Consider the following 18,683-nt stretch of genomic DNA (forward strand, 5'->3'; position numbering starts at 1 on the left):
GCACGCTCGGTGTCGCGGAGGGGGTTTCACCAGCCGCTCTCCTCGGCTGCAGTGTCACGGCATCTCCTTCCCCGTCTCTCTCCCACCTCCGCCTGTGCTCTACCACCTCTTCTCTTTGTTTGCTTTCACTCCTCGGGTTTTATGGGAGCCCACTTTTTCTGGGCAGGACTTTTTGTGGTTATTTATGGATACTTTATGGGGTTAGTTTCCTACTTTTTTCACTCATGTTTCTTTTTCCACCCTTGGAATTAATAATAAAGATAAGTTTATAGAGGATGTTTTCTCACGTCTGTGTTTTTTCACACAACAGGATCAAGAAGGAAAGATGTTCTGCTGTGAATGTTTGACTTTTTCTTTGCTGTTTGGTTTGGGTCGCCGTCGAGACTCAAAGCCACAAATACTTTCTCTTCCTAAAAGTACAAAAACACACAAACCACTGTTTATGTTTTGCATTCAAAAACCATTGGAGTCATTGGTTTGAATTTGCCTTTCTGTCTGTTTGCAGACTCTCCTTATATTTTTCCATTTATACTGTTAAAACAATTCACAGAAGACGCAGACATTTACCAACACTTCACTAACCATTAACACGCCGCAAACAAAACGCCACAAAACAAGAGCAAACAAAGAGAAAAGGCATGGCTGTTATTTCTCTAAGAAAGGCCTTCTTTATTCATACTTGTAAAAATGCCCTATAAACTAAAATAATGTTTCAAAAATGGATAAAGCTGGTTAATTCAAACATTTCTTCCAGGTTTAAAAAGTGTACTATTGCATTAAAATTCTGCTTTAAGCCTGGCCTGGACGATTTGGACCAACATTCATATATCTTGAATTTCCTTGTTGAATGATGATCAACTGTGATGATTGATTTCTAGAAAGAAATAATAAACTTTGATGTGATTTTAGTCAAAATCAAACCATACTGAAACTGTTTAGAACCATGCTAAATGTTTTCAATGATCAAAAATTGCAGTCAAACTCCTACACACTGTCTAAACCAGTGGTTCTCAACTGGTGCAGCCATAGGACCCTACTATAATGTGAAGTAGGGACCCAAATTTCTGATTTTTATTACATTAATTCAACAAAAAAAATGCAGAAATTTGGACCTTGGAAGGAACACAACAAAAGTCTGAACAAGGAGACTGGCTAGCACTTTGGGAGGACATGCATGCAAACAATCCATTTCACTATGTTTTACCATTATAACACATTTTGGTTGTTTTTTTTTTGTTTGTTTTTTTTTTGAAAGGTGATGAGACATTTAGAAATTATCAAATGAGAACTAACTTCCTTGAAAATATTTCCATCCAAGATAACAGGATAAATAAGTTAAAATCTCAAGAAAACAATCAGGATTTACTCATTTTCCTGCAAAATAAAGTACATGGATAGATGTCTGCCTAGGGCTTCAATATCAGAGATATTTTGCCTTTTATTGTTTATGTTTTTTTCCTGTTAGCGACAAATTGAAAACAGCCTGCAACCCACTTTTGGGTCCTGACCTGCCAGTTGAGAACCACTGGTCTAAACAGCACAATGTTTTTTGGGAAAATTGGGTGAAAATGTCTGTTAGCATGGGTTTAAAATGATGTAGTTACCAGTTTGATACCACAGTGACAAAAAAAGAGGTCCTAAAAGGTCGACATTGGGCCATTATTATTTGTGAATATTAAAAAAATGCAGGCACAGGCCTGCACAAAGTGTAAATTGCACTTAGATATTGGCAACATTTGTAAAAGTGGATTTAACTGACAAGGAGTGAGGGTTTCCTCTTTTCCTTTTCTTGCGGTGGTCTAGGTTATTCATGATTTCCAATTATTTATTTCTATTAATAAATAATTTCTCTTACTTCTAACTATCAAAAACTTCAGACTAACTCGTGCACACTGTCTAAATTGCACAAATGCAAAGGCAACTGTGAGGAAAGTTGTTGGAACTGAGGAGGAGAGAGGATTTCAAATGATACTGTTCCCTTTTGACACCTCCACAACAAATACAGAAGTCTTAGTCGCCCTATATTACGCGCTTTATTTTTTAATCAGCAAAATTGTAGGTTAAATCCTAGACTATCTAAATTGCCTGAATTCTTGGGCAAAATTGGGCAAAATTGGATGGAAATGTCCATAAGCATGTGCTTCAAACAAACTATTACCTGTTTGATATCAAAGGAAAAAAACAGAGGTCCTAGAAGGTCAATATTAGGCCATTATTATTATTTTTAGATATTAAAAATGCAGGCATGGGTCTAAATGGCACAAATATGTTAGCAACATTTGTAAAAGTGGGCTGAAATGACAAGGAGTGAAGGTTTCCTCTTTACCTTTTCTATCTGTGGTTGGTGGAACTGAGGAAGATTCAAGTCTTAGACATGTAATATTGGATCATCTTTATTTTTAATTTTAAAAACTTCAGACTAACTCCTGCACTCTAAATTGCACAAATGCAAACAAAAATAGAAGTCTAAGTTCTTAAGTCCCCCCAATATTAAGTACTTTAGTTTTTTCTATTATCAAAATTTGGAGGAAAACACCTGGACTGTCTAAATTGCACAAATACTTTGGTAACATGTGGGTGAAAATATCAATAGGCATGTGTTTCAAACAAACTGCTACCTGTTTGATACCACAGCAACAAAAATAGAAGTCCCAGACATTCAGTTTTGGGCCATTTCTAGTTTCTAAATATGAAAAATGCAGGCTAACATGACTAAGTTGCACAAATATGTTGGCAACATTTGTAAAAGTGGGCTGAAATGACAAGGAGAGAGGGTTTCCGCTTTTCCTTCCCTTGCCGTGGTTGGTGGAACTGAGGAAGATTAAAGTCTTAGTCATGCAGTATTGGATTATCAATTATCAAAAACTGCAGACTAACTCCTGCACATGGTCTAAATTGCATAAATGCACAAGCAACAATTTGGAAAGCCGCTGGAACTGAGGAGGAGAGAGGATTTCCCTTTTTTGATACCACCACAACAGATATGTAAGTTAAGTCTTGTTGGTTTGATTTGATACCAAAGCATTAAAAGTCAAAGTCTCAGACATTCAGTTTGGGGAAATTTATAGTTTTTAAATGTGAAAAATGTATGCTCACCTGCCTAAATTGCAAAAGTAAGTTGGCAACATTTGCAAGGGTGAAGGGGTTGTAATATTATTTGCTTTTTTCTTGAATCATTTTAAATTTTTTGATTCTGGTTTTGTGACAACCATTTGTAACATTATTACAGGAAATAATCTATCTTTTGTATCATCATTTAGCTAAAAATATCTGGTGAAATCAACAGTTTTCCCTTTCTAAAATCATTACTTATCAAAAATAGAAGACAAGCTCTCACACACTGTCTAAACGGTTTAAAAACATTCAGAATGTTTCTGTATATCGTACTTGTCAAAATATTTGGTCAAATCTCCATTATTTCAATGTTCAGGGTATCAGAAACTAGAGAAACGTAATAATTTTCAGTCATATTTTACACCAAAAAAAAGTCTAAAAAGAACAGTCTAAATTGTTGGCAACATTTTGAAAAAAATGGTTTTAAGTGACAATTACCAAAGTTTCTTATTTAGATTGTTACTTGTTTTATTTCCCACCACAAATTAGAAGTCCTAGACGTTCAATATCAGCTGATTTGTGGTTTTGAGTCATCAGAAATCGCATGCAGACTCCTGCAAACTCTCTAATTTGAACAATACACAAGCTAAGTTTGGAAAAGTAAATCCACTCTCCCTGCTCCCAGAATCAGTAAATGGTGATCAATCAGCCCTTAGTTAAAGAAAGAGAGGTTATTTATACAATCTAAGTAAATCTGTAGTTCAACATTTGATACAGAAACTTGATATGAAGGAACTCCTGGACCAGACTACTGTGAAGGTATGAACAGTATGTGAGAGTTTAGGTTTTGATGGCAAATAAACTCCTTGAAATGTGTCTAAACGTGCAGATTAAGAGCCAATATAAGCTAAATAAAACACAACATAAAAGCAGAGAGTGGCTGAGTGAAGCCTGAACTGCTGCTCTAACCCTGCTTTGATATTCTCCTGTTGCCCTCTAGTGTTGCACATGCAGAGCACACGTCTGCAGCAGCAACAGGTCTCTCTCATTAGGATTGTGTTTTCAGAGCCGTACCGAGGTAGAAGGAGACAGGATGATGTTTCCGATGGACGCCTTGAGCTCGTCGATGGTGGCTTTGTTCTGATGCGTGCCGTTGTTCGGCTGCACGGGTTTGATTTCTACGTGGAACTTCCTGGGCTCGTCTTCGTCCTCCGAGTCGCTGGACGAATAGAAGGAGTTCTCTTTGGCATGTGAGGAAATAAAGCAGTTAAGGAGGCAACGAGAGGAAGACAGAGTAATAAATAGAAAAAAAAGCATGAAGATAAGCTGAGAAAGGATATCATCATTGAGCTCTGGTCTGATACAGAAGCCCTCTGCATCCACCTGGGGGACATTCTGCAAAACAACACAGGAAGAGTTGAACATCAAACTTTTTGCACAATTCAACTTCGATAAATTTAACTGAAGGTTCATAAGAGATTATTCTACACGGTTTAAGGCCCTGAACAAAGAAATAAATCAAAAATGAGCTGACTTAAAGAGGTGTTTGAAATATTTTGTCTTAAAAGCAACCTTAGGAATAAAAAACTGAGGCCCAAGCAGGAATAAAGTTATATTTAAGTCCTCAAAGGTGATAAAATAGTCAAATCAGGCCTTGTTTTTTATATATTATAATGTCTTATTTCTGCTTCATAATGCTCTTAATGCTGAATAATGCACTTTAAGCTGCCTAGGTATGATTGTTCCCTATCAATAAACTCCATCATCCTTGTAATCAATAATAAAGCTCTTCAGTTAAACGTTTTTTCCTGTATCTACAATTTTGCACATCTCAAATTTATTTAAACAACAATATTGAACTTGCCAGTCAACACATGATGTTGATAAAACTTCTGTCTTTATAGTTTAAACTTCTAATTTAAACCAAAATTAAGCCAAAACCTACAAATCATGACTTCAGATTACAAAGACCTACTTTATTGATCCTGAATTGAGAGAGTTCAAAAAGCTGACATCTCATAAATAAACAGCAAAAATCTTTTAGTAATAAAAAGAGGAAATAATGAAGTACTGTTGTAAAATACAGGCTTGCAGAGAAATGGGGATTTATAATATTATCTGCATGATATTAGTGTCAGCAGATACTAAATTTCTGGCCATCTTTACAAGCAAATTTTGGCTGTAATTACTGGATAACATCATTTGTAAGTATCTGCCGTATGTGGAAATAATTTAGTGGAGTTGTAGTTCATTCCTTCAACTTTAACGTTTGTTTGAAGGACTGAAGATTTAGTGCTGAACTATATTTTTATTTACCAGAACTGATATTGGTGCAGCTAGAATAAATCTGTAAATATCAGTCTATTTGATATAAAAAATAAAATATTGTGCATTCCTACGATTAACAATAAATGATAGTTTGATTTGATGTTTTGATGAATGGTATTTACAACTTAAATGTTGTTGATTCTGTTAATAAAACTACTGACTTTTTTAATCCTGTATTAAAAGTTTATTAGATAATTTTAATTTTTGATTTTCCACTATTAAAGAAACTAGAATTCTCTTTTATTTAATCTTATTTTACTTTAAAAGTGCAGTGAAGCTGAATAAACACTCCCTCATCTGTGTTTGAATTATCAAAATATTTAAAACAGAAATTAAATTAAAGCAAGTTTTAAATAAAGGTGTAATCCTGTGTTTTAGAGAGCAACAAACTGTCCCTAAAACTTCCAGCTAAAGAATATTAGTCTGAAAATAAACTAATGCATATTTCCAGATGGCATATTTCAGCTGTTTCACAGAGCCTTCATAGATATCTAATATTACAGAGTAATACCAATAAAGGCTGTCAGCATTAATGCATTAACAGCCATGATCCTTCATTAGTACATAAATCATGTAGGAAAATAATCAAATTGTGATTTTTTTTATTCCAAAAGTAGGATTATGTCATGTAGTATTCAACAAACAAGAGCAACAATTTAATCTATATTATAATAAACATGCTACTAGGTAGATTAAACCAGGGCTGAATGATATATATATATATATATATATATATATATAAACTCTAATGATCTAATGTAGATTATTTTGACTCATACTGCAAATTATATAGGACTAGTTGTATTAAAGGGAATGATCTTTTTGTCAGTTATTAATAAGAAAATAAACAACAATGAGAAAATTAGGATGTTTTGCAACGATACCAAAAAATTGATAACTAATGTGTAGAACATTTCTGCTGCATAGAAATGTAATAAACAAGTATTTTCAATACAGGTTTGATTCAGGTTAAAGAAATTTCTGCAATTTGAAAATTGCAGTAGGACATATTTCAGTTTAATCTAAACTTTAATTCATTGCCCAGCCTTATTAACTACATGCTTTTTGTCTCTTTCAGTACTCTTTAGTTTAGCCTCTGCAGCCACAGCGATCTATAATCAGTCCACCACTGCTCCTTGATGATTTATTTCCTTCTTAATCCATAACAAGTTCCTTAATCCATGTCTGAATTTATGCTATGATCTTTTATCTTACCAGAAGTTCCTGATTTTCTTTCAAAATAATAGCAGGTCTGTGTGCAAACAGGAAGTTGAACACCCTGAGTTTAAGAAAGTAGAAAAACTAAAACAGATTTAGATTCAAAATAGAGGAATTTCAAAATGTAACAGAAGAAAGAGGAGATTGATCCCAATTAGCTACAGAAAATTCTGAGATTAATCAGGATATTCTTTAAAAAGTTATCAATGTAAAGCCCTTATATAAATGTAAATATATTGGCTCATAGATCTGTATTTTTTATGAGTAATTTACTGATTTTTTAAAGACATGTGAAGATACACTCAGCTCATTACAGACCACCGCTCTTTTATAGTTTCTCATCCGTATAAAGGTATGAAAGTCGGACTTCTTATTTCTTTGTCTTATTTCAATTCTCTGACAATAAACAAAAAAAATATCAATTTTTCCACAGTGAATGTGATGTCATGATTTCTAATTTTGAGCTTGTATTGCTGCTGGTAGAAAACATGATTTCTTTGATAAATATGAAACAATATCTTCAAAACACCCATTTGAAAAATTTTATTTGAAATAAAATATGAACTTAAAATAAATCCTACATTAACATTAACACAGTATGTAAAATACTTCAGATTAAAACAGGAAAAGTATCTTCTCATGTTTCTGATAATGAAGCATGAGAATCTGTTTAAAGTTGCTGAACAGGTTTTAATGCATGATGTTAGTTTTCATATATAGTTTTTAAAGTTGGGCCTTTAGAGCTCTCTGCTGGTTAAAAAAAGGGAATATTGCAGAGAATATCCCTGTCAAATTGATTTGAAATTCCTTTATTTGTTTGGTTTTTAATTACAATGCGAGGTATTGAAACTTCTGCTATTTTGATTTAAAAAACATCAGGTGTAAATCTTTCCTCAGTGAGTGTGTTTGTTCGTTTGTTTCTCTGAGCGTATTGGCTCACTCACAGCGTTCTGGATGTCGATGGCGCCGTAGTATCCGGGGGGAGCGCCATTGGCAGTGTTCTACAAGCACAGACAGAGAGAAATGAATGAATGAATGAATGAACAAATCTACAAAACAAACATGAGGGAGCGGAGACGCTGGGAGAGAATGAGAGCGTCACGTGTTTGGGCAGAAAGAATAACTGAGAAAAAAATACTCACAGCAGCTTCCACTTCTGTCGACTCCCTGGAAGACAAGACGTCACGTCATGAAAGCGAAACAAAAGAAGCTGCAGGGACTGAGATAGAGATGCAGAAATAAACACTCACGTGGAGTCGGTGTCTTTGTCTTTCCTGCGACCTGGGATGCCGAATGGTTTTCTTCTTCTGGGTTTAGCACCTTTGCACAAAAATACAGGATTTTCAGGCAGAGATTTGACATTTCAGGTCCATTTTCATCAGCTTCTGATCCCTTTTATCTGATATATGAAGTTTAACTTGATTTACAAACTCAAGCAAGTTGACTTTTAAGGGACTCAAACCTTTTTTCCATGCATATCTTTGAAGACTGCAGTCTCTGTCTGAAGTGTGTTATTTTAGCTCAATTTCAGGGCTTTCACAAAGATATAGCATTAACCATTGAGAAACTACAGAGTATTAGCAGGGGCTGATAATGGAAATAGCAGCAAAATGATAAAAATTGTGTCACTTTCCATCTACTTACAGACCTAACTGTACTTATATATAGAACATGAGAACCAAATAAGAAAACAAAGCATGCTTAAAGCTCAGATGTGACATTTTCAGTATGTTTCAAGTTTTTTTTAATCATTTATTTACTAAAAAAAACCGTTAACTTCAGTTTTTCACTTTAGATAATTTTTTCTTGCCTTTCTGAGTGTTTTAAGTTTTGTTTCACTAACATCCTTCACTCCCAAAACATGAAGTCAGCATTTGCTATTAACCCCTTAATGCACAGGTGTCAAACTCAAGGCCCAGGGGCCAAATCTGGCCCATGGAATGATTATATCCGGCCTGCAACATCATATCATATTTGTATTATAACTGGCCCATCAGTATGAGTTCTGCTGATTTCCTCCAGTATAAAAATGTGAACTTCAACTTGATTATTTACCATTTTCTTGTTAAGCCATAAAAATCAGAATGATTTGTGTTTTATTTCATATTTTCAATTTTGCATCTCAAGATTACGACTCAAACTTATGATTTCACTTTTCATCTCATGCTTTGACCTTTTCAACTCATAATTTGGACTTCATATGTCACATTTTTATCTTTTGGATTCACAATTCTAAATTTTAAATCATATTTTGACCTTTTCAACTCCTTACTTTGGCTTTTTAATCCCATATTTTGACTTTTAAAAACAGGATTTCAACTTTTTTTTCTAATATTTGATATTTTGAATGAATTGCATTTACTTTATATATCATATTTTGACCTTTTACTCTCCCAATTTTGAATTTAAGTCATATTTTCAACTTTTTTAAATCATCATTTTGAATTCTAGCTCATATTTTGACATTTTCAACTCCTAATTTTTGGCTTTTTAATCCAATAGTTTGACCAATCAGACTCACAATTTAAAATTTTATGTCAAATTTGGACTTTCAAACTCATGATTTCAAATTTGATCTCATATTTTGACCTTTCAAACTTATGACTTCAACTTTCTCCTCATATATTTGCTCTTTAAAGACATTTTTTTCTATTTTAATAGTGAGTTCTGATCTTTTGAACTAATACATTGGAATTTTTTTCTCAGATTTGAGCCTTTAAACTTATCATTTTTACTTTTAGAATTTCCAAATGATTTATCAGCAGTGCTGTTTTTTCTCATATTTTATTACTGGTGAAATGAGGCGGCCAGTTTATGGTTAAATGTTGACCCTTTCAGGCTCTCAGGTTAGACCTGAATCCAGAATCTGGCCCCTGCTGTGATTGAGTTTGACACCCCTGCCTTAAAGCCTGTTACATCAAATTTGATACATAATTTTATGATACCTCTATCTAATCAATATGATCAATAAATTACTTAAAAAAAATTCTGCATACATACAATTCTGATAAATGATAAAAATGCCCTAAAGAGGATAATCAGTTACCAAAAACACCTAATGTATCAAATAAGATACCAAAAATATATATGTTAAATAGTATAGAAATTTTGATTTTTTTTTTTATATTGCAGTGGAAAGTGAAATAAAAATTTCAGTTCCAAAAAAATGAGAATTTTCTGGCAATAATTTGTGTTTTCGGCCTTTAAAGGTTTGTTTATTAGCACTCTGTACATGTCTGTCTTTAACGTGAGGACTACAGATGGAAATTAGTGTTAGGCTAAATCTGGTGCAGCCATCTTTTTATTTTTGTAAATAATTAATGACACTGCATGCTGTCCTGTTAAATAAATTAAACCTAAACCTAAAGCAGATGAAGCAAACAACTCAGACAAAAATGAACCGTTTCTGCCTCTGGGTTTGGTGCCTTTGCACAAAATCAAAAGTATCATCTAAATACAGATTAAACATATAAAAGAAACTTTTCATGGCTTTTTAATCTCTTATTGCAATTGCAAATGTCAGAGTTTAAAAAACCTGAAATACAAATCATCTGTGTTCACTATTATATTAGATATCGGGGCAAAGTTGAAGAATGTGCACGATGTGCAGGGGAAAAAAGAAAGAAAGAAAACCAGAATACAAAAAGTTACTTGAAGTAACATTTTTAATCATATTCTATAGATTTAGGGCCCCTTCATCGTGGATATACTGTATAAGCAAAGGTCATTTTAGTCATTAGGAGGGCCCAGGCAAAGACCAACATGAGGCCCTACCCTGTTTAGCTAAAATCAATCCCGGCTAGGTAAGAAAACATTTAGAAGCATCTCTCCTCAGGTAGCAAAGTCAGAGACCTACAGGACAGAGCCAAATCTGAAAATAAAAACCTGGTAGTATTTCATCATCAGAGCATCATAACTCAAACTCACCACAATTTAACAGTGTAGCATCTCTTTAAGTCTGCAGGAACTTACAGATATAAAAATATACGCTCACTATTGTTGCAGTATCCATCCCTCTGACGCTAATTAGAAATTATCTGCTTGATATGAAGACACTTTTAGAGGAGTTTAAATGCTGTTCTTGCAGCCCTGTGTCGTTCCTAGAGATGTTTTTGTTGTGATTCAAATTTTATTTTGATATCGTTTAATTCATTTTTGGACCTTTACACATTAAAATAATAACTTAATAATCATGAATAACTGTAGCAAACTGATGCAAACCTATACTGAACACATGAGGAAGCTCCTCTGAGCACAAGGACCCTGTCATCTGCCTAACTTTGCATTTCACTACAACAGGCCTGTGTGTTTGCAGATTTCTAATAATCTTCAGTTTTTCTTTATAAACTATAACTTGCCATTTAAGGTGCTGTAAACCTTTTTGTTTTTGCAGAATGTGTACGATACACAGTCTGTGTTTGCGGTCAGAGCAGATATAGAACATGGGTTGACTCTGTAAATCACAAATGTTTTTTTTTAAGCAAAAATGTAGTTTTACAAGACTTTTTCAGCAATTTTCTGACCCTATGATCAATTATACAACATCAAACTGGTTTGACTCAATGCTTTACTTCACAGAGGTGCCTGAATTTACAGAACCTGACTTTTAATGAGTTTCAAGTGTTATATTTTATTTATCATCAAGTCTGTTTTTCCAATCAGAGAGGAAATCTGAAGAAGTCTTAATAGCTTAAAAGATGTGCAGGAGTGAGAACACTTGGAACAAAACAAATGCATAACAAGCTTTTGCATAACTTCACAAAAATGCAACTTTACTTTTTCCTACACTATCTGCACATATTTTTTATCACATGTTTTAACTAAAGTGCATGCAGCATGCATCTGCAGAGTCACAGGAAGTTACAAAGCAAGATGCAAGATGTGCAGGAAAAAGAAAGAAAACACTCATTCCAATCAAAACTATAGGATTTCACATTTTTGAAAATGCTTTTTTCTATTTCTAAGAAGGGAAAAATACCATTTTAGGTGTTTAAAATGTTGTGTGAAGTGTAGAACTTTAAAGATATGCAGTCTGTGTTTGTGATAAGAATGAATATTTATAAAAAGTTTAATAGCATGTTTGATTTTCAAGAGACTGAAAGAAGACAGAGCTTTTGGCTCATGACAAAAAAAGTATTTTCAAGCACAGATTGTAAATTTCTTTAAACTTTTCTATCAGCAGTCTTCTAATCTAGTATCAGTTATATGGGATCTTGTTTTACTAAGTGCTTTATAGTTCTTTCTTCTCATTAATGCGCTTTGACTTAAGTATATAAGTCTGTGTTTCCAATCAGAGTGGATATTTCTAGGAAGTCGATTGGCTTGAAAGGTGTAGGGGAAAGAGAAAACTCCCAGGGATAAAACCTGAGACTAAACTGGATATGATTTTTCTTTCTGGGTTTGGTCCTTTCATGCAGAAAAAGAAAACTTATAAACAAAAATGTTTCAATTTTTAAAGCGTTTTCATTTGGGGGTTTTAAAGCATTAAAATCTAAAAATGAGGTGTAATTTGTAACTTATGCCTAACTGAGCATTTTCAAGTCTTTTTGAATTAAAATGCTTTAAATGGAAAACATGCATCATGTATTTGTAATCAGAGGAGATATTTCTACAAGTTAAAAAGCTTGCAGGATAATTTCCATGGACTTTGGAGAACTTGCAGTTGTTATTTAAGCACTTTAAACTTTTAACTGTAATGTGCAGAACTTGGAAGATGTGCAGTCTTTGCACAGATTTTCTAGAAAGCTTGAAAAATTCTAGAGAGAAGTAGAAATGGTTTTAGGTTAAAAAAAAAAGTTATCTTTAAGTACAGATTTCACATTTTCATCTGCTTTCTATTCTAAATATCTGTTAAATGACAGCAAACTAGTCTTACTTTATGCTTTAAAGACGTGCTTTTAATACTGAAATGATTTGACTGGATGGCACCGGTTTGTATTTTCAATCAGAATGAACTATTCTAGAGCTTCAAAGATGCACAGGAGAGAGGAAATAAGGAGAACTAACACCAAAGACCACAGTAGACAGGGCTGCTCTTTCTAAGTTTGCCTACTTCATATCAGAGAATGAATATTTTTCAATTTTCAGTGTATTTTTCTCTCTTTTTTAAATCCCAAATGCATTTAAATAAGGTCTAACTTGTTATTCATGCCAACTTCACTTTAAAAGCAGTTTATCCTTTTTAGTGTTTGCATATTTTTAGATGCTTTGAATAGAAGTGAGGCACCATGTATTCACAATCAGAGCTGCACTGTTAGCACTAATTTTTAATGTAAGAATCTCACATTCATCTGTGCTCAACTTAAATACTTAAAGAGTGCACACTGTGCAATAACCCCGTTAAATTCTCTGCATTGATGTAAATGCAGATTGTCTTGTCTATCTCTTTTAAATCTGCAACATCATTTTATATCTGTCAACTAGAACAACTTCTCTGTTCCTAATAGATCCGCCTCATTATTTAGTCCTTTTAAGGATGCTTTGCTTTTTTACTTTCAGGGGGACTTCTTCAGCTCTCAGAAATCCTGTCACTGTACACATTTCTGATCATTTTAGTTTGTATTTGGATCCACATATGCTTCGCTTAGGGATGCATGCTTTCAGAGGGTATGACATCATGAAATATGAGCTTAAAGTGAATGATCAGACACAAGATAGACATATTTTGCTCGCATCAGCTTTGAATATTGGCTGCACGAAAAAAAAAATCAGAGTTTTAGGCTGGACCAGCAGAACTACTTCAGCTGAAGTCTTATTTCTTACACATTAAAAGTTGCTTAATGACTGAAACTTGTTCATTTGTTCACCCTGAGACTTTAAACTGTGCTTTAAGGACTGAACTACATTTAAATATCCTATCAGCTAAAATCAATTTGTAAATTTCAGTGTATCAGATATCAGCAAAAATCATCTCTTTCACCAAATCCTTTGTCTAGTTTGTATACCGTTTGCCCCTTTTTTTGTTGTGTTTTGGCATTTTCTTTATGTATTTTCTTGATTTTCTTCAATGCTGTTGATATGATTTTTGTTGGGACCCCTTAGAAAACAGGATGGTACATCTCAAAGGGTTCAAAATTACAATTACATCTTATTTTTCTTGATTCTTTTAATTCTGCATCCATGCAATCTTTGGAAATTGCAATATTAATGCAACAAGAACTAAAGGGGATTGGGCTTTTTATGTTCTAGCTCCCACCCTGTGGAATAAACTACCACAGTCCTTTCGATCAGCAGAGTCGCTGGAATGTTTCAAAAACATTTAAAAACTCACTTGTTTAGACAGGCTTTCTTGTGATCTTGTAACTTGAATTTCTTCCAAACTGTAGTGTATTATTATTAAGTTTTGTTTGATCACGTGCAGTATGACGTGATTTAATATTCTCCTTTTGTGGATTATCCGTTTCATTTTTCTTTTTGTGAAGCACTTAGTAACTGAGTGTTTTAAAAGTGCTATATAAATACTTACTTACTTACAAAGACTTGCAAATGTAGATTAATAAAAATTTCTAGTTTTATTTGTGCTGCATGATTAATTTAACTGCAATTGCAATATCAGGCTGTGCAATTAAATAACTGCACAAAAGGATGCAGCTACTTTTGTATGAAGTATTACTTTAAAGGTGAATACAAATGTCTGCAGAAAGGTCTTTAAGTTTAAAATAGTGCCACTATTGCACTTTGTAGATGTACCTTTATTTTAAAGATAGGAAAAATGTTTGTTTAAGGAAATATTAATTTGATTAATTTTGAAAAACTTCAGGTTTTTTACTTTTTGTTTTTAGTTTTAAGGTTGAGAAATACAGATCGAAACTGACATTATTTTCTGCATTTTCCTTGATAACCATGTAAGTAGACTAATGATAACATTTATGTATTGTATCATAATTGCAATTGAAAATCGCAATACTGCCCAGTTTAATCACAGTTGCACATTATTACTGCACAAGTTTTGATAATTCAAATTTAATGTTTAAACCCTGTTTATTGAGAGCAAATTTCACTGCAGTAAAAGTCCACATTTGTGTACGCACACTGGGCCAGTTAAGCTAATCCTGATCTGAATATTTCTAGAAATATCTACAAGAAGAATCAAATATTTCCCATTTTTCTGCTTTTGATATCACTGTAATTTTTCTTTGACCATTAAAATGCTCTCCTATAGTGACATTTTCCTGCAGCAGCGAGTCGCCACCATCGTTTTGTAAACCTTTCTCTTCATAATGAGTCTTACCTTCAGTAGCGATAGCTGCATTGCACTCCTCAAACTCAATGGGCCCTAATGAGACACAAAAAAAATTCATTTAGGTTCATTTGGCATGGAAAGGGTCAATGACCCACTGCTGTGAGTGCTGTGAATGTACATCACGCAATAATCACACACACACACATACACTCACAGACACACACACACACTTCGGCAAACACACACCATGCAGTCTGGCGTGCCATACAGAGTGTGTGAGTGTGTACACAAACAGGCCGGGGCTGCTCCCACAGGGCAGACAGGGTCAATAGCGGAGTCAACTGTGTGTCTGGTGGCTCTCGCAGAGATGTGACACTCCCTCCTGGGAACACAAAGCGCTCCTCTGCAGCGCCGGAACGTCCTAACAGAGACGCACGATCAACACGATCATAGGGCGACGTTTGATCAATGCAGGGGAGGAGCGGGATTATACTCAGCTTTAAGATCATCAATATGCACATTTAAATGAGCTGTAGGGTAAGACGTAATCGTTTTTATCTCCATTGTTTATGTAGAAATAAATTCATGCATGTCTTCTGACTTCATCAGGACATTGGTAAGTGCCATGTTGAAGAAACTGGTAATGCTCAGGTATAATGGTCAGTAAAAGATTGTATGAAGACAGGTAAAGTACAGTGGTGGGTGCAGCTTTAAGTGGTCCAAGCTCAATGTCATCAGTCCACCCAGGAGACCAGGTGAAGGTCTGATCCATCAATGCATCCTTGAAATGTCATCCTCACCAGGTTAAAGCCACAGTGACCTTGTAATCCGGCATGCAAGATTTCACATATTCATGGTATGCATGGGATTATTTTAAATATTCTACAGAGGGTGACTGGCCAGTCAGAGTTACAGAACACGATGGAGCAGACATGTGATGCTGCTGAAGAGTAAACTACATAACTGAAGATCAACAGGCAGCCGTTATTGTTGTTCACTATCAGTGGAGCCAGTTAGTAAATCACACTCTCGCTACAGCCAATCAGAAGAAGAGCAAAAACATCCCCATCAAGAAAAGCTCTCAATGGGCTTCTTTGCTTTTATTTTGATAAGGAAATGTTGCCAATTTCAAACCGCACCTGCAGCCTCTTTCTCCTGGAATGGAGCCGACTGGTGAAAAAGCATTCCAGCCTGAGGCTTCGAAAGATGGAGAGAGGTATGGAATGTGGCCAAGGTGACTTTGACGTTTCACGTTCAAAATGTATTCAGTTGATTCTAGAGTCAACACAGACATTTGAAAATAATCCCTGAAAGTGTCCACAAAAGATATTTTGTGCTCAAGAATGACCCAGGAGGACCAACCCTGATTACTCTGAAACATTATGCATCAGGACCTTGCATCAACAAAGCAGAGGGATAAAAACCAAATGATAATGATACTTCTTCAATTCAACAGTAACAAAAATAGTAATCCTAGATATTCAAGACTGGGTAAGTTATTGTTTTATATCGTCGAGAAATGAAGGGCAAACTCCTTCACACTGGTTAGTTGCAAAAATAAGTTTGAAACATTTGTAAGAGTGAGTAGAACTGTTGAGGAGCGAGGGTTCTGCAACCTACAAGGTTGTAATAGTTTCAGATCTTACATTACTTTTTAGTTTTATTTCTTTTTCACTTTCTGTGTTCAATTTCAGTTTAGTTTTAATCAGTTTTTACTGCTGGTTTGTTAAGTTTAGTTGTTATTTTGAAATGAAAAAATGTTTTTGTAGTTTTATAGTTAGTTATATAGTTTTTACAGCAGGTTTTTTGGATCCTTGTTAGGGCTGAGTGAACATTATACATTTTTACAGGCTACTCTTCACTTATCATCTTTTAATTTAAAGATAATGTTTGAATACTCGCGCTGTAGTCAACCAAAGAAAAACTTGGTCAACTAAAATCGCACCAGATCATCAATTAATAGATTGGTCGTGGGATGGCCCAAAAACAAACAAACAAAAAAACCCTCATGTTATTTCTACATCAAACTTATCACTGACAATGTAGTCAGTGCATTTAGAAGGTAATTAAAATTCAAAATGAACCCAAAATGTTCTTTATGTTATGTAAATGTTATGTATGTTTTGTGTCAGTTTTATGTGGGACAACAGATGGAAGTTAGCGACTTACTAAATCTGGTGCAACCATGTTTTCATTTACTTTGTATGAACGATCAATGCCATTGCACACTGTCCCTGGATAAAAATAAACATTAAACATTAAAAATCTTACGATTTTTGCAGTATAACCACCTTATGTTGTAATTAAATAAACTTTTTTAACCAAATGTTGCCACAACGCTGACTTTTTTGACATGTTGTCAGGAAACAGAGTTTAAACGTGCTTCCCAGGCTTTGGTGGGAGGGTCCTAGTGACGTTGTTGTGACTTTCTGGGTATTTAACCTGTAATTAATTACCCTTAAAGGCACGAGTAAATTATATTTGAATAGTTATATTCATAGTTATTTGTTCTTGTAAATTATATTTTGTAACACTAGATAACAGAAAAAATAAAAACACATGATGTCTCCCTTCTCACTCCTGCAAAAAATGGACTCTTCCAATTAAAGTAGCACGTGCGATTGTTGGACCAATTGGATTTTGGTCGGACATGAGGTCATCGACTAATCGACTCGAGGCTGTCAGCCCTACTGAATACAACTCCAGACATGAAACTACAACTGTTTGAAGTCTTAACCAATCAATTCAGGCCATTTTACTCTCCCAAGAGTTAGAGGAAGGTGCAAGTCAGTATGGTTGTGTCACAGACTAAAACTAAAGATATTTTGTCTCTAATTTTATTTCCTTTTAGTTCGTTTTTAGACGCACAATACAGTTTTGGTTAGTTTGTGTTCTTTGGTAAAGCTTAGTTTCTATTTAGTTTCAGCTAACTTAAATGATTTTCACGTTTTAGTTTTAGTTATTTAGTTACTTTTAGTTAACTATAATAACCTTGCTGCTACACAGACAGATGCTCCAGCCCCTTTTTTCCAGATGTTGCCAGCATCTTTGGTTAATACCAGGACTGGAGGCTGTTAAGTTTCTGTCTTTTTTGATGCCACAGATTATTTAAAAAATGGAGATTTAATCTTTTTGAGACAGAGTATGTCAGAGAATGCTAAATTTTAATAACTTCTATGTATGTAAATGTTGCAGATATTTTTGTACAATGTAGACAGTGTGCAGGATTTGTCTGCTAGTTCTGATTTAAAACAAAAACTCCCAAATATTTTGATTGTCGGGACTTCAAACTTTATTCCATGGTAGAGTCAAATCAAAGTTTATGATTCTGGTATTGTGACGACTATTTCTCATTGCGTTACATAAAACATATCAATACATGCATCATCTATCGCCATCCAGCTATAAAGATATGTAAACCTGATTTTTAGTCCATATCTTCCAGCCCTATGCCGGAGGCGTCAGTGTTCCCAGCAAACAGCAGGTACGGAGACTAAACCGAGCTGAAACTAAACCTCCCCACACGGGACACGCAAATGCTCTAACCCTATTACAATAAGACAAACACGGCCAAGATTACATGCAGTGAAGTGTTTAAAGCCACATGGACAAATCTGCTCTGCAGGCTTAAGAGATGCCCTCTCCCCTCTCTGTGTTGCATGCCAGAAAAAACCCAGCATACATAAAACAAACAAACATAACGGAGCCTGCACGAACACTCAAAGCCACTCAGATAATCGTGGCAACCTTGATTAATAGATTGAACTAACAAATTGTCACATCAGATCCAAGCCACTGCTGAAACATCACTCGGAGCACAACCAGCCTTTTATTTCCACAAAAAATAACATTGCTTTTGGTTATGAGGATACATCATTCAAAAAGAGGAAAAACAACAACG

General features: G+C 34.5%; 1 protein-coding gene across 6 annotated transcripts in view; it reads right to left on the minus strand.

The window, feature by feature from the left end:
• fcho2 (FCH and mu domain containing endocytic adaptor 2) overlaps positions 1-18,683 on the minus strand; it is a 104,175-nt gene that overhangs the window by 36,433 nt on the left and 49,059 nt on the right. For all 6 annotated transcript variants that reach the window (XM_041810543.1, XM_041810542.1, XM_041810540.1 and 3 more), the window contains exons 9-14: positions 14,831-14,875; positions 7,851-7,920; positions 7,743-7,767; positions 7,545-7,601; positions 4,395-4,449; positions 4,129-4,304 (exon numbers count right to left, since the gene is read on the minus strand). In XM_041810543.1, coding sequence (XP_041666477.1) covers positions 4,129-4,304; positions 4,395-4,449; positions 7,545-7,601; positions 7,743-7,767; positions 7,851-7,920; positions 14,831-14,875 — 428 coding nt within the window. The remainder of the gene's footprint in view (positions 1-4,128; positions 4,305-4,394; positions 4,450-7,544; positions 7,602-7,742; positions 7,768-7,850; positions 7,921-14,830; positions 14,876-18,683) is intronic.

Source organism: Cheilinus undulatus, linkage group 17 (assembly GCF_018320785.1).
Source record: "Cheilinus undulatus linkage group 17, ASM1832078v1, whole genome shotgun sequence".
Classification (NCBI taxonomy): Eukaryota; Metazoa; Chordata; class Actinopteri; order Labriformes; family Labridae; genus Cheilinus; species Cheilinus undulatus.